Source organism: Nyctibius grandis, chromosome 27 (genome assembly GCF_013368605.1).
Source record: "Nyctibius grandis isolate bNycGra1 chromosome 27, bNycGra1.pri, whole genome shotgun sequence".
Taxonomy (NCBI): domain Eukaryota; kingdom Metazoa; phylum Chordata; class Aves; order Nyctibiiformes; family Nyctibiidae; genus Nyctibius; species Nyctibius grandis.
Window position 1 is genome coordinate 405411 of NC_090684.1, and position 19373 is coordinate 424783.

The 19373-nt window shown below is 42.2% G+C and overlaps 1 protein-coding gene across 4 annotated transcripts in view; it reads left to right on the forward strand.

The window, feature by feature from the left end:
• Positions 1 to 573: 573 nt before the first annotated feature.
• PHTF1 (putative homeodomain transcription factor 1) overlaps positions 574 to 19373 on the forward strand; it is a 32107-nt gene continuing 13307 nt past the window's right edge. For 2 of the 4 annotated variants that reach the window (XR_011049793.1, XM_068419206.1), the window contains exons 1-5: positions 4213 to 4867; positions 11408 to 11545; positions 11985 to 12127; positions 12598 to 12765; positions 13720 to 13828. Coding sequence is in view for 3 of the 4 variants with exons in the window: in XM_068419206.1 (XP_068275307.1) it covers positions 4289 to 4867; positions 11408 to 11545; positions 11985 to 12127; positions 12598 to 12765; positions 13720 to 13828 (1137 nt within the window). In the remaining variant the exon portion in view is untranslated. Of the gene's footprint in view, positions 627 to 4196; positions 4868 to 11407; positions 11546 to 11984; positions 12128 to 12597; positions 12766 to 13719; positions 13829 to 19169; positions 19329 to 19373 lie in introns of those variants that run through there. The other 2 variants (XM_068419207.1, XM_068419208.1) reach the window with 2 other exon arrangements.

Sequence of the window (19373 nt, forward strand, 5' to 3'; positions counted from 1 at the left end):
GCGGTAACCACGGCGACCCGCCGCGCACCGCGCGATCACGTGACCGACCCCGCGCCGCGGCCCGCGCATGCGCCCCTGCCGGACTACACTTCCCGGCGCGCCGCCGCGGACTACAGCTCCCAGGGGGCTGCGCGCGGCGCCTGCGCAGCGCCGCCTGGCGCTCGGGCCATTTAAATGTGTGTGAGGGAGCCCCTGAAATGGCCTGCGCAGGTCGCCGCGGTGCGCGCCGTGTCCCGGGCCCCGGAGGAGCCGCCCCCCGCTCCCCTCGGGGGACCGGCCCGGCCGGCCGCGCGGCAGCGGGCGGCGGCGGCGGGGCCCCCCCGGCGAGGCGGCGGGCGGCAAGCGGGCCCGGCTGAGCCAGCAGCTGCTGGCGGGGCCCGGCCCGGCGGAGCCGCTGCCCCCGGCCGCCCTGCCCGGCCTGCCCGCCGCCGCCGCCGCCGCCGGGCTCTTCACCTTCTCGCCGCTCAGCCTGCCGCCGCCCGCCGCGCTGGAGGAGCGCCGCCACCACCACCACCGGCATCGCCCCGCCGCCGGCCCCGAGCCCGGCCGCCTGGCCGCCGGGCAGCCGCCGAAGGCGCGGCGGGGCAGCCCCGCGGAGGGGGCGGCCGGGCGGCCCAGCAAGCGAGGTGAGGAGCGGGGGGCACCGGGCCCGCCCTGGGCGCGTGGTGGCCGCCCGCCCGGTGCGGATCGTCCCCGGCGGAGCCCGCCCGCCGCGTCTCTCGGCGGCGGCTTCGCACGCCGCTCCCTCGGCCGGCCCGGCTCGGCGGAGCGGGGCGTCGGGGCCGCGGGCCCGGCCTCGCCCGGGCGCAGGCGGGAGCGGCGGGGAATGCTCGCTGGTCCCGGGGCCCCGAGCGCGTCTGTGTGTGCTCGTACGGAGGTGCGCGGGGCAGGGCGAGCAGCCGCGGGCTCGGCAGCCCTTGTCGATGTCCGCTGTCGTCGCGGGGCACGACGCTTCTTCCAGCGTGGGGCTGAGCCGGAGCCCGGGTGTGTGCGGGAGCGGGGCTGCGGGCTCTCGGTGCGGGGCTGCTCTGCTGTGGCGCTGCTGTTCGGAACGCGGGGGCTTTGGTGGTGAAGCTTCCTTCCTCCCATGCCTGCCTTAACGTACTAGAACTCAGAAGCTGCTGTGTCGTTTTGTTGTTGTTGTTTATTTTTTTTTTAAATAAATGCCCTGAGATTTCTCTAACAGGAAGGCCAGAATGTCTCTGGATTTCAGGAGGGGGGTGTGTGTCTTTTAACAGTACAGAATGACTGTTTTGATTCTGCTCACAAATCTGTGATAGTAAAAAGCCTCTTGGTGAGAGCAACATAGATAAAAAGCCATTGCAAAAGCTGCTGTAATAAAGATGCTACGTTGTGCATTATGCTTCAGGAGTGTATGTGAAGGTATTGTGCCAAAGATGCACGTGCCTACAAAAATTAGGTCTATAGCGTAAACTCTAGATAGTACTGTCTTAAGAATGGGCAAAACTATCGTGGGCAGAGACTTTTTGCTACTGTTTAATGCTTCTAAACCACTGTTGTTTGAATGATGACTGTAAAAGCTACTGGATTGTAAATATCAAACTTTAGGTTGATAAAAGTTGAATAAACTCCAGAAGTAGTGCATCTTTAGGCTGGGAGTGTCACTGTATGTCAGTTCTAACCCAGTAATCAAATGAGGCTTTCTTTTAATGAAGGCTTAAACACTGTTAAAGTTTAATCTGAATTCCAGATTGCAAAGGAAAGCTGTTTGTTAACTGGAAGTCTGAAGCTTTTCACTCCTTGTCCTAGACAGCGTATGTAGTGAGGTTTGGGATGGGGCTTGATTTTTTTTTTCCCCCATCTTTTACTAGCAGTTTCTATGTACAATCTAATTAAACTGCCTCTTCCTTTGACTCTGTACTATTCTTATCTTTGGCCACAGGTGACAATGAATGTCTCCAGTGTTTTTGCTGTTTAATAGTGATAGTGGTGTGTTCAGTTATGTCTAATAGTTCTAGACTGCTGTTATTCTACCTCACCCTGGGAACTCATAGTTTGATGAACTGGCTGTAGCTTTCTTTGTGTTTGAGGTACTGGAGGCTTTCCATTTATTTAAAGGAATAATTAAAACTGTATTTCCTTCAAGATTATCAGGCATTGCCATAATGTCACTGTCTAGCTTCACTTAGTACAGAGGTTACTCTCACTGTAGTAGCTTTCCATTTATTTAAAGGAATAATTAAAACTGTATTTCCTTCAAGATTATCAGGCATTGCCATAATGTCACTGTCTAGCTTCACTTAGTACAGAGGTTACTCTCACTGTAGTAGCGGGACTCTGCTGTGTTCAGTGGGTCAGGAGAGCTTTTGTCCTGAAAATAGATCAGCGTCCACTGGAGCTTCCAAAATGCAAAGAGTGCTAGGTGTATGTCTGCTGCTAGGGAATGTCTTCAAACAGGAAGATACTCTGAATTAAAACTAGTGAGGTTTTAAAACTATATCTAAAATTATAAATGCTTAAAATAAGACAACTTTAACAACAAAAAAATAACTTAGAAACATCTACAAGGAAGTATTCCCAGCAGCTCAGTGGTGGCATGAAATTCTTGTTTAGTTTCAGCTTGGAATCTCTGGTCCTGCCGGAACAAAGATCTTCTGTGTGATTAGTATGTTCAGTGCAGTTAGTAAAGCAGTATCTATACTTGAGAGCTTAGTGATTGAGTAAGCTTATGCATGCTTAACTTCTGAGACTTCCAGAAAAGCTTATTCAAAGAACTGTTTCAGTTGACTTACCAAAACAAGTGATACCACCTTTCTTTTCCTGGTTTCCCTAGCTGTAATATAAAAACAAGGGCACTTGCTGTTTGTAAAGGCTAGCAGCAGTACTGTGGAAACTTGTATTTCAGGTCCTAAGACAATTGTATGAAGTTAGTATTAAGCAATCAACTCTTTCTTTGCTTCATGAGTAATTCTGCTCATTACACCAGGCTGTTGTGAAGGTCAACCACCTTTACTTGAAGAGCTCCGGGACCAAACTAGTAATGGAATAGTTAAATACTGTGATTAAATAACTTGAAGTTGCATGTATTTATCATTACACCTTTTCTCACAGATCAGTTGTTCCAGGACATGTTTTATTCTTTTAAGTACTGCAAGAGAATAAAGAGGGAATACAAATTTGATAGCTTTGCAGGCAAAGAAAGGAAATTTTGTTAGTGCAAACTGGAAAACCTCAGCTATTGCATCTTCTAGTGAGATGTTACCTTCAGCAGCAGATTGTTCTGATCCCCATAGCTGTCCTGCTGACATGGCTCTTAGAGGTTTGTGTGCGTTGTTGGCATGAAATAGTTCTTTCATTCAGGAAGATTAAAATCTTGTCTTAGCAGTTGAGTTTTTTAACAGCTGTACCATCAAGATTTCTACCTACCATCGTCACTTGCTAAATATTATTTGAATTAGTTTTTATTCCTAAGAGCAATTAAACTATTACATTTTGCCTGACAAAACTACTTCTTAAGACTGTCTCAGCCTTTAGCCTTTTACAAGTTGATTAACCTTTTAAAAAAACCCCACAACAACCTCTTAATTTCTAGTTCTGAATTAACAGAATAGTTAACTCTAAGACTAGGAAAAGATAGCTGAATGTGTGGATGTGATGATTCGGGTCCTTTAATATGAAAGATCAGCAGTCTTAAGATTATTTTTTTTTTTTTGGCCAGAAAGCTAACTGCTTTAAGTATTTTTACCTCTAAATGTCAATAATGCTTGTACCTCTTCAGTTGTACTCTGTTTTGCTTCTGTATTGCACCCACAATCAGGGAAGTGTTCTGTAGTGAAAGTCTTAACGTCTAAATATTACGCATACTTGTTTATCCTCTTCCCCTGCATGGCACTGCCTTAAATGTCATAAGTTATTAATGTACTTAATTATAGATGTTCTGAAATATGGACTTCTTTTAAAGGTATTCTAATAAATCTATTAAAAATTGAAATATTACTAAAATATTAAGCTTGAGTTTTGGAAGTTTTCCTTAATTCAAGGCTTTCTTTGCGTAATAACTAGATGCACTGCATTTTTTGTTGTGTAATGAAGTCTTGTAAGTCAAAACTCAAGGTATTACTGTTGGTCAGTCTTCCTGGGAATAGATAGCTTTAGCTAATGAGAGGTCTTAATTCTTTTTGGGTGAATATGCTGCAACTGCAGAACGCTAATCTTCTATTTATTGTTGCCGCCAGAAACTCCAGATGAAAATGGCAAAACCCAGCGAGCTGACAGTCTTATTCTGAAGAAGATAAAGAAAAAAAAGAAAAAGAAACACCGGGAAGATATGAGGGGAAAACGCCTGAAGATGTACAACAAAGAAGTGCAGACAGTGTGTGCTGGACTCACCCGCATTGACAAAGAGACTCTGTCTCAAGGACAGTGTGATAACTTAGAAATGAACAAGGAATCCTTCAGGTATCTGAAGGATGAGCAGCTCTGCAGACTGAATTTGGGTATGCAGGAGTATCGAATACCCCAGGGAGTACAAACACCATTTGTGACACACCAGGAGCATTCTGTTCGCAGCAGCTTCTTGAAAACTGGCACTAAATTTAGTAACTTCATTCATGAAGAACATCAGTCCAATGGTGGTGCTCTGGTCCTTCATGCTTACATGGATGAACTCTCATTTTTGTCTCCAGTGGAGATGGAGAGGTTTGCAGAAGAGTTTCTTGCGTTGTCATTCAGTGAAAATGATAAAAATGCAGCTTACTATGCGTTAGCCATAGTACATGGAGCAGCTGCTTATTTACCAGACTTTCTGGATTACTTTGCTTTTAACTTTCCAAACACTCCAGTGAAAATGGAAATTTTGGGCAAGAAGGACATTGAAACAACAACAATTTCAAATTTTCACTCTCAGGTAAGAACTGTTTAAAGGCATAAAAGTTGCACAACACCTAGATTTGATTAATCTTATTAATCCAGAGCAGGGATGGACTAAAATAGGTGAGGCACGTTTTTTTTTCCTAAGCAGATGAAAAAAGATGATGTTGGGACTACCACTGTGCTGTTTATTCCTGTTTCTGCTTAAAGCTCTTCTGTGCCCACTGGTAGTTGATGAATCGTGTTTCAGACACTGCTGACTGTGACCTGTAGAAAGATCTGCACCGATCTCCTTGCAGACTTTCAGCTGATCTTCTAAACCTGGGAGAACACTGACACTGTTCAAAACAATAGGCAAGTCTGTATCAAGAATTGTATAGGTTGCAAATACTAACATGGCTTTTTCTATTCAATAGATCTAGGTTGTTTTGTTTTGGGTTTTTTTTTTTGCAATGACACTACTTCTCAGGTTTCACTATATCCTTCACAACAAATAAGTGTTTGTTTTTTTTTTTTAATGTCTTAATTCTATCAGTAGCTGATGCTGGGTGTTTAAACATTCCCACTTCAGAGAGGTGGTTAGACTATCTTTTTAATTGCCTTTGAAAAAGGTTTTCGTTTTATATACTACCTTGATTTCCATAGCAGGCTTAAAGTATCTTAAATTCTCAAACTGTATCTCCCATGTAACTTCAGTGGTTGCAACAGTAATAACTAAGCTCATTTAAAGATTCCCTTATGAAAAACCCTTGCATCTGACTCTTGTGATCAAGCTTAGAAGTATCTATGAACCTACAGCAACATTTCAGTTTAGATAAGCTTGTTTCAGATGGAATGAAACCTCTTCCTGCTTAGTCTAGTCTGATTCAGACTGTTGCTCACTTTTAGACCTTAACTACTTCTGGTGGTTCACCTGTGGGAAGGAAAGACCTGAAACACTGTAGTGGAGTGCACTTCAGTGCTATTGGAACAGACCTTCTTTAGCAACGGATCTCTCTAGAGTTTACCGAATGCTTAGAAGCAAAGATTTGCATTGTGAGAACAGTTACTACTTTACAAAAAGTTACTGCATGGTCAGTTACTCTGTTCTTTGACATCATGGTTACATTCTAACTTGCTTTGGGTACCTGTGATGACCCCCTGAAATGGCTAAACAGTGCCAACTGCATATTTAACAGTAACGCTTTTTCTTGGTGAATGTTTCAATCTTGTGAACATGAATAACATACTATAAATACACGTGAGCAATGTATGGCAATAAATAAGAGGCTTCACTGGGTTATAGTCTGTGCTGGTATTTCAATTAATTCTATTTTAAGTACTGTCTAAACTTGATTGAGTCATGACATAAGGTTCAGTTGGACTAAAACACCTCTCTAAACCCAGCTTCAGCATGACCTGGTTAATCCTCTCTGGCGGAAGTATGTTAATGTGGTTCACACTGAGCACACAAAGAACTATAGTTTTCACAACTCTTAAGACATCTGAAACAGGACTTGGAGAATATTGGTGATGCTGAAGTATCTAGTTTAAAATTGATGCAGGATCCAGCTGTGGTGGCTGCATGCTGCTAAAACTCAAGTTTTGCAAGCTAGCTTATCTTTAAATAGAGAAGGCTAAAATGCCTGGCTTAAGAGAGCACAGGGAGGATTAAGTCTGGCTATTTTACTGTTATTCCTTGGCAGCACTGTTGAGGAATGAACAGACTGGCTAAGTTTCACTTTTGGACCTTCCTGTATGAGGAATTGTACAACACAAAAGCTCTTTATAGTTATGTGTTTGCAGATTAAGCATGTTACAGTATTGTATGCTGTCATACTGATATCATTTTTAATTGCAGATACTCAGTTAAAAGTCACCTCCATTCTAGGTTGAACCTTCTGTATGCATGAAGTTGTTTGCTAATACTGAACCATACTGTGGAAAGGGGATTTTGAGCATTAGGTAGTCTTGAGCCCTGGAGACTTGGTGTCAAGAAATCAAACTTTGATCTGTAAACTGCAAGTTAACTGAAAGTTAAGGTGACCTTTGGCTTGTACAACACTCAGCTGTTCTGTGTACCTTTCCAGACAAACTGAATTTTAGTAGGAAGTGTCTTCAATTCAAAATAAGGACTTTAATCTGTAAGACTTCATAAAAATCTAGTGATAATTAACTCCCTTGCAAAATGAATGCCTTTGTTCTCAGGGCAGTGAGGACAATGTAAACTGAATGTTTATAAAAAGCACTCCAATATGTATTTGTAGTATAACTCTTTGGTTTCTGTATATTAAAATAATTAAGCTTCAGTGTTCTCTGGATTTTTGTTTGTATTGGCTCTGGCTCAATTGTTCTAATACTTTAGTGCTGAAGCTAAGCTTTAGTTTGGAGGTATTCACTTGGACTAAGAGCTTTCAGCACTCAAATCACTGAACAGTTATTTGTAAGCTTCTTTCACATAAGGTCATACTTCAATTTGGAAGTTCTTAGCAGTGCAGCTAGAATGAACTCTTATTTTCCACACCAGTTGTTTCAGTACAACTGCTTTTAAGTCTACTCAGTGAATTGGAATATATCTAGGCTTGAAAAAACACTTCTGCTTTTTTTTTTTCCATGAAGAAGCTGATCAACTGCCCGATCAGTTCTCTGTGTGGTCCAAAGACCAGTTAAACTGCCACAAAGGAGTGGGGGTTCTGGGAACAGGCCAGGAAGGAGTTGGGGGAAGTAGGTTTTGCATAAGCTGCTATTGCTTCTGGGAAGGAGGTGGGAGAAGCAGCCAACAGCTGATGATAGGATAAGTTTTCCTACTCCTGCAACATAGTATCAGAAAAGGTTACTCTATGCCTGACACCTTTGGTTAATGAACCACATAACAGTTTGGTTATCTGCCCCATCTGGACTTTTCTTACTTCTGGAAAAATGACACTAATTCTGGAAGGGCAATTTCTTTTTTTAACAGAAGCTATCAGAGTATGAAATAGAGAAATTGTGCATCTGTACTGCAAGCTTAATTTGGTTTATCACTTAAGCCATATAAATAATGCCTGCTGGCCTTACTGAACTATCTGACAGGTTTTAGTCAGACACATAACCCTTGCTGTAATGGCATGTCACACCGTCCTCCTTTCTTCCTTCTGTTGTACACAGTAAGCCGCCTTATGTTCTTGCTTTCTTCCTTGTAGCAAAGTGTTTGCGTGGTTGGTTTTGTAGCTGACTTGACATACTAAAATATTGTCACTGTCAACTGATTCATGCTTTTCTTGAAACTAGAGAGAAACTTCTGAGACTTAACCTAATTTATCTCAAGCTTAGGCCTCATCTGTATGTCCTCTTCTTGCCCTGGACAGGTATACTGCTTGCTTAACCCTTCACGAGGCAGGGGGCTGAATTACCTCAGGAACGTGCAAATACCGGATCTGTAACTTCTACAGGACGCGCTGATGCTGTCTACTTCTGTTCTCACTCGAGTGTGGGAAACACTGATAGGCACATCATTCAGCTGCTATAAAATGTGTCAATGAACACTAAAGATCTAACTTTAAATATGCCTATAACTTCACTTTCCGTGTGATCCTGTATGGAGTAGGAGGATCCATAGGGCAGCGATAGCTGTTTGGCATTTTGAAAGGGCACAGGACAGCTGAGTGGTCTTACTAGCCCCATGGTCCTTTTACAAGAGTAAAGATAGTGTGTGATCTGATCTGTAGATCGTGGCAGTTAGTGCTCATGTGATGCACTAATGTTTTAAAGCAGCACAGTGAACAAATGATAGCAATGAAGGTGCTGTGGTAATAAGTTACTAACTTCTGACAGCCGTGTAAACTGGAGTGGCCCAGGCTAAGTTCCTAAACAAGGACTGAACTTTAAAGAAAAATAAGAAACTTTGAGAAAGGTCCTAGTGGATATGACAAAGTGACTTCAGATATTTCATAGTCTCATCTTTCTTCCCTGAAAAGAGGGATGCATGAACATGGCTGTGAAATGAATATAGCTGTTAAAAGAGTGCATCTAGAGTGCTTGGCAAATGAAAGGCCAGAGTAGTCTGCAAGAAGGTGCAGCAAGCAGGTTACTTGGCCTTCATTTATGGTTGGGTGGTTTGGTGTCCCATGAGTAAAATGCCTGTTCTTAGGATGGTCGTGGACATGCTTGTTATTACACACAAGGTCTTGGCACGCTCCATATTCTTGAGACCACAAACCTAACCAGTGATATATAAGTATTTGTGCTGCTCTGGAGGAATTAAGGATGAGACAAACTGTATGTGAAGGAATCTTTTACAGCATATTAAACTAGTAGACTGCTTCCCCTGTGACTGAGGTGCTTGAGATGAATACTACAGCCTGCTGGGCGTTGCTGTGAGTTGGTACATATTTTCAGTGTAAACACGTCCTGGTTTTAATTCTCAAATGTATATATTTCTTTAAGTTCTATTAAAAACTAGCAAAACATTGAAATCCAAGATTTCCTTAAAGTATTTCTAGTGTCTCCTTTACAGCTCTTGAATTCTTTTGTGTTTTTTGATTGCATTCCAGTGCATTAAAAAAAAAAAGTTAGAGCTTCTAGTTTTTCATTCCCTTTGAAAATATTGCAAAGAAAAACTGCATATGGTGTTATAATTCATTTTACCTCGTGACAAACACCTGTGAAACACTAGTGAATCTCAACAGGTGGTTTCAATAGAACAAATCTCATCTGGAACTAGTCTGTCTCCACTTCCTTTAATAGTACCAGGCAGTTAAACTGAACTGGCTGAAGGACCAGAGCATTTCAGTCCTTAGTTCTCCGGTAGGTGCACAGAACTAGACTAATGCTGTGGTTTTCCTGCTACAGCTCTGAATTGCATTCTGGCTAGCTGGTGAAATCGTTCCGCTTTACTGACGTTCGATACGAACCTTTACCAGTAATGTTCTAATAGGATTTGGAGACTTAACTTTCTCTTAGGGCAAGAGCCAAAAAGAATTAACAGCCTCTGAAGACAGTGCCTGGTTCATGAAATCTGTACGGCCAAAAGCAGAAAGTTAGTATGTGCTCATTCAGCTGCTGCTGCTGGTCTCGATGGGCTTGAAGGCAGAGTGCTTGAGCTGTGCAGTGAACTGCTGAGAGTGACTTAGGGTGTAAACTTCCACACGTGCAGGTAGAGGTGATGCCGTGCAGCAACTGGCTTAGGGCTGAGCAATAAGGCGATATGTGAAGTCATCTTTGGCTCCTACGTAGCTTTCAATTAAAATGTAAGTGTGTGCAATCAATGCAGAACTGCTAACTGTATGTATACAAAGCTAAAGAAAGGAGGACTCTGGAAATAGGAGTGAGCTGAACTCCTATAATTAAGAAGCTAAATATCTATGGTTGCTGCTAGAGGATAAAATTGAAGCAGTAACTGTAACTCTTGCTTTATTAGTCTCTCCTAATTTACCTTTAACAACTTCATGGAGTAGTTTAACTACATCTGGTTTGTTAGCTGAACTGCAAAACTTAAAACTAAAAAATGTAAACCCAAGCTGCTTCATACCTTTTATAACTCCATTTATAGATATATGTATCACACTTTCTGAACATGACTATAAAATTGCGAATTTACCAGTAACCCTCTGTGCTTTGTACCTGTCCCACCGCTTAGCGATGGAGACTGGCTGTAGTTTTTCACCACTGGAAGCACTTGGTGAATGTCGACAGGCTTTGAAGAGTGATGGAAACTGAGTGTACAAACCAGACGAATTATGGCAGAATTTCTGAGCTTTTAAGATTGAATAGCTGCTGGATCTACATACAACCTACTCTGTGGCCATATGGCATGTTATAGCTGCAGTCCATAGCATGAGATTAGGGAACGCTGGAGCCTTGCCAGTGCTTGTCCTCCGGGAACAGGAAATTGGCAAGAAAAGCTTCCAGATGACCTGGGAAAGTGGGACAGTCTGTGCTCCAGAGGATGGCCAAAAGCTGTGAGATGGAAGTGTTTCTGGCCACAGCAGTAACAGCAGGTTATATTGCAAATGGTAATCCTAAAATTGTGCATGAACACCGGATTTCTAGCTAGACCTCTCATTTCCTCAATTTTTGTCCAGTTTAGTGTGCACAGTATAGCAATATTATCAGAACCACTGCATGAAGGGCACCTACAGTCATAGGGAAAAGACCTATAGGACATGACTGACATGAAGAATGCACATATTTCTATAGCATACAGTTCGAAATCTGGAAGCAAGTCGGCTGCACAACTTAGTAGAGCGTAAGCTTGCTGGTGAAAGGCTGAGTCACAATGAAACTTTGCGTGGTGGATTTCTCAAGTCAGCCTGGAAGTGCTGAACTGTTCCTGAATTAGTCAAATACTAACTTGCTGTTATTCAAACTTGAGAAGTATTTCCTGTCAGTAATACAGACAGGAGTTTTCTCTTGGGATGAGATCCTATGGGCATCTGTTCTAAACAGTCTCCGTGCATATTCCCAAAGGCATCTCTAATGAAATAAATGTAGATGAGTCACGTAGATGAGTCCAAGATTCGTCTCAGCTGTGGCCTAGTGTATTATATTAATCAATTTTAATCTCTTGTAACAGAACTAAACCTCTGGTGGTATTGTCTTTTCCCTTCTGGCCACTCAGGTCAATCGAACGTACTGCTGTGGCACCTACAGAGCAGGACCGATGCGACAGATCAGTCTTGTGGGAGCGGTGGATGAAGAAGTTGGGGACTACTTCCCAGAATTTCTAGATATGTTAGAAGAATCTCCATTTCTCAGAGTAAGCAGTAACTTGTGTTTTGTTTAGAGTGCTATAGATATTGAAACAATTACTAAGTTGCATATATTTCCAAGTAATTAGAAATCATAACGTATTTTCTGTATTGATATGCTTATCATTTGGGCTACAAAGTACATTCTTTCTTGTGTCCAAACAAAAGGTACCGAATTAGGTAGCTACTATTGTGTAAAGAATTACAAAATTAAATATAGTTTATCATATATATACACTACGTAATCATCTACTTCCCTAAAAACTAAGCTTGATAAAGTTAGCTTGGAATATATTTTACCTCTTGAACTTATTTTAGTTTCCATGCAATTCATTTGACAGCAAATTTGAACCAGTTTTACCAAAGGCATCCTTTAATTTTTTCATCTCACCCAGTGTTTTGTATTGTGTGTGTTTTGTGGGTCGTTTTGTTTTTGTTTTCTTTTAGATGACTTTGCCCTGGGGTACTCTTTCTAGTCTCAGACTTCAGTGCAGGTCACAAAGTGATGATGGTCCCATCATGTGGGTGAGACCCGGAGAGCAGATGATCCCAACAGCTGATATGCCAAAATCACCATTCAAACGGCGCCGGTAATGTTTTGTTTTCCTTTCTGTATTAAAGGTAAAACATTGCAGTTATGTCTGCATTAGATTTGAGAACGAAACGTAAATACTTTGTGTAAGTAGTTCTTCAGAAGGCTAATTCACAGGTATAAGTTTTTAATTTTCATTTCTGTTTCAAGTTGACTCAGTGGATAAGACAAGTATGTTATTTGTGATGATTATTTTATTTCACCACTTTCCATAGTGGTATGTCCTAGATCAATGCTTTCTTAAGATTGAATTTAATATCCTTTTTAGTGGAATAACCTGAATTGTACTTTGCTGCATTTGTTTCGATCTTTTACTGTCAATAAACACCTAGAAGAAATTGGAGGAGAGTGCTTTGGTCTTCGATTTTGAAGCCTGCAGCACACAAGACTTTAAGATTATTTTAATACAAGTATTTATTTTTGAGTAGTCTGAAACATTTTTTAGTATGTTGTCTTATCATGTTGTAGGTCAATGAACGAAATAAAGAATCTCCAGTACCTACCTCGGACCAGTGAGCCCCGTGAGGTTCTGTTTGAAGACAGAACAAGAGCTCACGCTGATCATGTGGGTCAAGGGTTTGACTGGCAGAGCACAGCTGCCGTAGGTGTTCTGAAGGCTGTGCAGTTCGGGGAATGGTAAGTGCCGCTGAACTGCAACTGTCCTGCTAGGAGGGGGTAATTCTGAATGCTTCCTCTCTTAAAAAGGGAAAATTCCTTGGAAAACAAGCCTAATCAAAGAAATAGTTTAAGCCCTGTAATGAGATAAATGCTGTCTAGAGCTTGAAAAACACAAGCTATATCCCTGTTGCTTTTCCCTCTTCCTGAGGCAGTAGAGAAGTTGTAATAGCAGTTTGCAGAAAATTTTAGTGACATACAAAATAAGCCTTAGGATACCATGCCTGGACCATCACCTGTGATTGTTCTTTTCCTGAATAGCTATATTAACGCTAACGTCTGTAACAGTAATCTAAGAACCGAATGTAATTAATTTCACAGCTACAGTGCTTTCTCATTTCATGTACCTGGGACGTTGCTGTTGACCTCACACAAAAACTAGACTTGCATCATTGTTATTTCTAGCAATTACAGTAGAAATTGGATAGCATCATTAGCAATATCATTAGATTTTCATATGGCTAAAAGAACTTCCTTTACTCTGATTCACAGACCTTGAATAAAATCCAGCTCCTCGTTGCTTCGGCTTCAGAGTTACTTTGTTACTTTGTTTTTCCTTTAATGCAGAATTATTCTTCCTAATTATAGAATGGAAGAATTGAGGTAATTTGTGGTTTCTAGAACATACAGAGAACTTTGATAGTGGCAGTTTGTAGTTCTCGGACTTTGCAGTGTAGTATTTGTCCACGAAAACATCACTTCTGTTGTGCATGCATCAAGAAAGAAGTAAAATTAAAATAAGATAAATCTATGGATAATACCTCCTTTTCAAAATAATACGTGTATTGAGAAGTGATGAGACTTCGTGTGCAGTGAAGTAGGTTGTTGGTTCAATGAAACTTTCTGCTGGAAAGAGCTATAATTCTCTATAACTCAAATTCTTTAAAAATTCCTGGAATTCTCATCTTTTCCTAGGAGTGACCAGCCTCGTATAACCAAAGATGTGGTTTGTTTTCATGCTGAAGATTTCACTGATGTTGTGCAGAGGCTTCAGCTGGACCTGCATGAACCTCCAGTGTCACAGGTATTGAACCTTCCCTGGTGACAGCTCATTCTTAGTATTTTGGAAGTAGCTTCTGACAGTTTTCAGGTTCTCTGTATGGCCAGCCCTTTTGTATCCTCGGTGGCCCTCAGTTCACTGCTCTCTTGGGCAATTTCCCTTCTCATGTCTCAGAATAGAATAGTTCAGTTGGAAGGGACCTACTGCGATCATCTAGTCCAACTGCTTTTGCTTTCCACCAAGCTGGGATTTAGGCTGTGAGTCACGACACGTGCTGTGGAAACAATTAGAAGTTGATTAAGAAGTCACGTATGCCTGTTTCTGCTTTTTCTACTATACTGCTGTTGTCTTAGGATGCGAAGGCATCTAAACTCAGTCCTGCCAGCCAGAACAATGCAGCCTCACGTCGAACCTACTGTTTTCAACTATAACTGTAGAATGCTCTTAACTCTTCATTGTCCTCTCCTCAGATGTGCATATTAGATAAATTATATTTTAAAAGTCCAATTCTCATTTAAATTTGACGTTTTACCTGTTAAACAGAAACATTCTGATTTAGACACGAAGTTCGTTGAAAATAGGTGGATGCTGAATTGCTTAAACAGAGTATACCACTAACTTTGCCATCTTTCCTTCTCTCAGTGTGTTCAGTGGGTGGATGAAGCCAAACTAAACCAAATGAGACGGGAAGGCATTCGCTATGCTAGAATTCAGTTGTGTGACAATGACATCTACTTCATCCCTAGAAATGTCATTCATCAGTTCAAAACGGTGTCAGCAGTCTGCAGCTTAGCCTGGCACATAAGACTTAAACAATATCACCCTGTGGGGGAGACTTCTCAAAATGCAGAAAGCAATTCAAGCTTCAACAGTAGTGATCCTGGAAAGACAGAGCCAGAAGGTGGACCCCAGTGTGTGAGTGTAAAAGTAGAGTCTGAAGAACCAGGTATAGAAATGCAGCTTACAACAGGGGTGCTCTCCTCCTCTGGTTCTTCAATATCAGGACTTGTGCAACCAGATCAGGTGGCCCAGCCCCTTCCAGGTTTTAAAATAGAGTCTGATCAGCAACACAATCCACAGGATCATGCAGGCTCTTCTGTGTGATATGTATATAATCAAACCTTTTTTTAACAACTTTTTAAAATTTTGATGTGAAGTTATAGTTTTATAACTGGCTTATGTTTTATTGGAGAAATCTTGCCTATAATTCTATAAAGAAAGGTGACATTCCAAAATGTCAAGCATATCTTTTTTACACAGATTATGCAAAATTCAAGTTGTATTTTAACCCCTTAGTACAACCTGTAACAGTGGTCTACCACTTCTTTCTGTTTAAGTAAAGAGATATTGAATATCTCCTCAAAGTCAGAATGAAATTCCTCCAGGAACATAAAATGATTGAACTATATTGGTCAGTGTTATTTCCCTACTTTTACTTTCTCTCTAATCTTCACCAGAAAGTGACGCTTTTGTAGAAGACTTGCAAGGTGACTTTCCCATCTCATTTTAATTGCTTACAAAAAAAAAAAAAAAGAAAAAAGCACAGCACTTTTGATGATTTGTGAAATTTTTGGTATGTCTGTTCTTGACATGTTGGTTTATATACAAGCTGGGTTTATATACGAGCTATAGAAATTGATCTCTATTTCTTACAGTTCCTACAAAGGTGATCTGTAAAATTACCTGAAGAAAGTGTCTGATCCTGTTGAAATGCAATGACTTACTGACCTAACACTTTTCGTAGCACCGCTTATGTTGTTGGGTGTGAGGGTTTTGCTTCCAAAATACATCTTCCCTGAACACGATTAATACTAGTGTCAAAATTAGAGAACCTATTGGTAGTCTTGTGGAGGAAACTGCTATCTTTGAGCACTTTAAGGCTTTAAAATACTAACCAACTTGGCAGCTTGTTTTGATCAGGTCGCAGCGTGTCCAACGGAACCACACTTTCCCTTGTACTGATGCACTTAATGTAATAGCATTGAGTTGGTAACTCACTCGCACAGTAAGGCTGTCCTTATTCTAGGAAGTTCTGTATTACTATTTCACAATAAAAAGTATTATGGCATTGGACTGCTGTTTCCATGTGTAGCTTCTGGGTGCCCAGGTACTGTGGAAAAATCAGTGGCACATGCTAAATGTGTAGAGTGTCAGCTATCAACAGTTTTTAAGCAGTCTTTCAATATTTCTGGATGTTGATGTGTAATCTGTATTTGACTTTCACACACCCTATTTATTACTGCCCTTTCCAGTCACCAAGAGGAACAGTCCTGTCCCTTTCTCCCTCTCCCTTCCCCTTCCCCACGTTTAGAGTACAAGTTGGATTTTGGTGCAACTTAAGCTGTCTCCAGATAACTTTATTTGTTCTAATCCTCACTGGGGTAGGAAAGATTTGAAACACTATGTTAGACTAGACAAAAGCAAAGATGCTGTGTTAGTTCTGGATGCATCTTTTTAATATCAATTATTACTCTTCTCTTTATAAGGGTCTCTGAAATATGTTACTCTATTATAAATCTTACTTTGTGCAATATTGTTTGTGTAGGCTTTTATATACATATTAGCACCTCAGTGTAGAGGTCACTATTTTAAACTGATAGAGAAATAATCATCAGAAGATACTGCAGTGATTAGTTAGAACCTGTATTACTCCTTATGTGTATGTATGTATTGTCTTCGGTACAAAAATGAGGACTAGGAAATATTTCAATTTAAAACTAATTTACAGATTGAAGTGGTAGTGACTTGTTTAGTAATCTGTGTAAATAAGGTGTTAGAATGGAAAGCTTTTATGATGAAAAGTAATGTGATTCATGCAGGGGTGTAATTTAATCTTAGCAGAAATTCTAGATGACCCAGGCTGGTTCGTAAATGAGCCGTCTGTTCTCTGGTGGGTTTTTTCCACTTTTTATGTTGAGAGGAATTTCATAGCTTTAAGGGTTGTGCAAAGTAAAATTCCTCACAGGCAATAGTGGTTTCAGTTCATCCTTCACAGTCAAAGATCGTATTACCCAAGGGTGTTCTTTCCTTTTTACGAAGTCTGCTAGTCTTCCAAGTGCCCATTTCACTTCTCACATGTGCTATTCTTTGGTCGTGTCAGTAGAGGTACATCAATACGGTGGCCGTCCTTTGACAGCCAGCACTGCGTACAATCACTCAGGAACTGACAAATCTGCAGATGCTACAGTGAGTCTGCAAACATACCTTTAAAGGCAGAATAAACAGATTAAGAGCCCCCATACACCAACTCATCTGTTTTATAGTGAAAGGTGAAATAGAATGAAGAGGGAAATTTACAGTTTGGAAGCCCTCTGTAAATTCTAATAGCATGTTTTCAAATGGATATAGGAGAAGACCGGAGTGGCTCATGTTGCTTTCCAAACCGTAGCTTTAGTGAACTCTGTGACTACAGCCTGAAATACCAGGAAAATACTCTGACTTATCTCTTTGGATGGAGGGACATGACCAATAGCATCATGCTCTCTTTATGTTCTGTTCAATTACTAACTTAATGTCTAATGTCAGATTTAAATACAGAAATGTATCTTCCAATGACTTGAATGTTGCTGATGCCATTCTGGCATACTTGGAAGACGGAGGAAGAGAGGAGCAAACTTTATAAAAAATCTGTTAGCTAAATACGTGATCAGCTTTGGTATGCTTTAACCCAAATGACGTACTACTTTCAAACTCCACCTCAGTTCTGTATGTAAAGGATGAGAGGGATTGCTTATGAAGCTGATCGCTAAACTGTCTAGCTATTGTCTCAAGATCTTCAATTGCACTGAAAACAACAGAGCAGAATTAGAACAATGCCTTGATGTGAAAGATGCAAATATTTTCCAGAACAAGACATATAGAATACTGATTTTTATAAGCTGTAGCTGTTTAGAAATGAAGTAATGAGTTCAAGTGACATAGTGTTTGCTGAGCAGAACAAATCTTTGGGTAGGTCCAAGTAAATATTTTTGAGTCTCTCTTGTGTTAAGTTGCTGGCTGTTTGAATTTCTCTGTAAGGTTTCATAGAACAGCCTACATAATGAGATAATCAAACCTTGGCAAATTTCATGGGTTGTTCTAATAGTTCTCAGCAGTACCCAGACAGATAGAGAACAGTTCATAAATACGAAGGCACTGGTCAGTTACTGGAAATCCTCTGCTCTCCATTATGAGGCTCTGCCCTGTGATACGTGTGTCAGCTGATAACTAAAAACACTCCTGCTTTATGCTGGAGACACCTGCTGATAGACCAAGTGCTTGGTCTGTAAAGAGTGATCAACTTTGGGTATGGAACTCGGGCTTCTGTTTTAAATAAAGTGCTGTCAATTAAAAATGTCACTTGGGGATAAAGGTCAGTGGCTCAGTTGTGCTAGAAGCAGACTAGCAAAATGCAATTTAAAGATGAAATATCAGTTAGCTTTGGCTTCCTCTCTCCTTCAGACAGGCTGCAAGTCATTTTGTGCAGATACTTGACAGTTCTCTTCCAGGAAGGTGGGACGCTCAGTGGAGTGTTCTCAGGGGATTCATAGTCAGCATTTTTCACAGGTATAGATCTTGCCATACAGGAACAGGTCTCTGCTGTGCTGGGTCAGTTTTCCTGCACGTTACCAGTCAGTTTCCCCAGTCAGGGTGAATTGTCAGAGCTTTCCCCGCGGACAAGAGCTCAAGTCCTTGGTCTGGTCCTTCAGGTCTGAACCAGCCCAGTACAAACGCTGGAACTGTCGTTCCTGAGGAGCGCGGAGCCTTGGCAGCTCTGTGCTTGCCTGGGTGCGAGGAGAGGGGTGGGCTGGGGTCTGCTCCCCGGAGAGCGGCCCCTCTCCCCCGACAGCTCGCCCCGTGTGTCCGTGTGCTCCCGGCGCGGAGTCCCGCGGGGGCTGCGCAGGGGCCGCTCGGGCGCTCACACACACACGATGCTCCTGGTTTCTTTGTACAACGTGTAAAGAGCCTTCTGTACTGCTGCTGTTGTGATTTGGTTTGGTTTTGAGTGGCAGCTACGACTTTTTCTGTGGTTTTAATTTATCTGAGGTCTCTGCCTGCAGAGGACGCGTCCGACCGCCTGGCAGCCTGTTGGCTCTGCGCGGCCTTAGTGTATTTATTGACCGAGCGGGCGTGCGGCGGCGCGTTCCTGTCAGTAGCTGACTGTACACGAGTGTCAAACTGTTAAGCTATTTCTTTGTAAAATAGTCCAACGGAATGCATAGAATTTTTTCCTGTAAAGTATTTTTTTAATAAACAAAGTCTGATTTTGTCCTTTACCCGCCTGGCTGCTTCTTCCTGCGCCGGGGCGGGGCCGCGCTCGGCGCTCTCCTAGTGCTGCCTGGCCGGGGGCGGGGCGGGGCAGGCGGAGGCAGTCGAGCACCGGGCTTTGCGGCGGTCTCCAGGGTAACAGCGGCCCGGCCGGGGCCCGGGGCCGGTACCGGGGCCCGGGGTCGGTACCGGGGCCGGGCCGCCCCCAGTCGCCTGCGCCCCGCGGCGCCCCATGGCCTCTCGCGACAGGGATGCCATTTCCTGGTACCAGAAGAAGGTGAGTTCGGCGCGGCGCGGGCGGGCGCGGGCCCGGCCGTGCCCT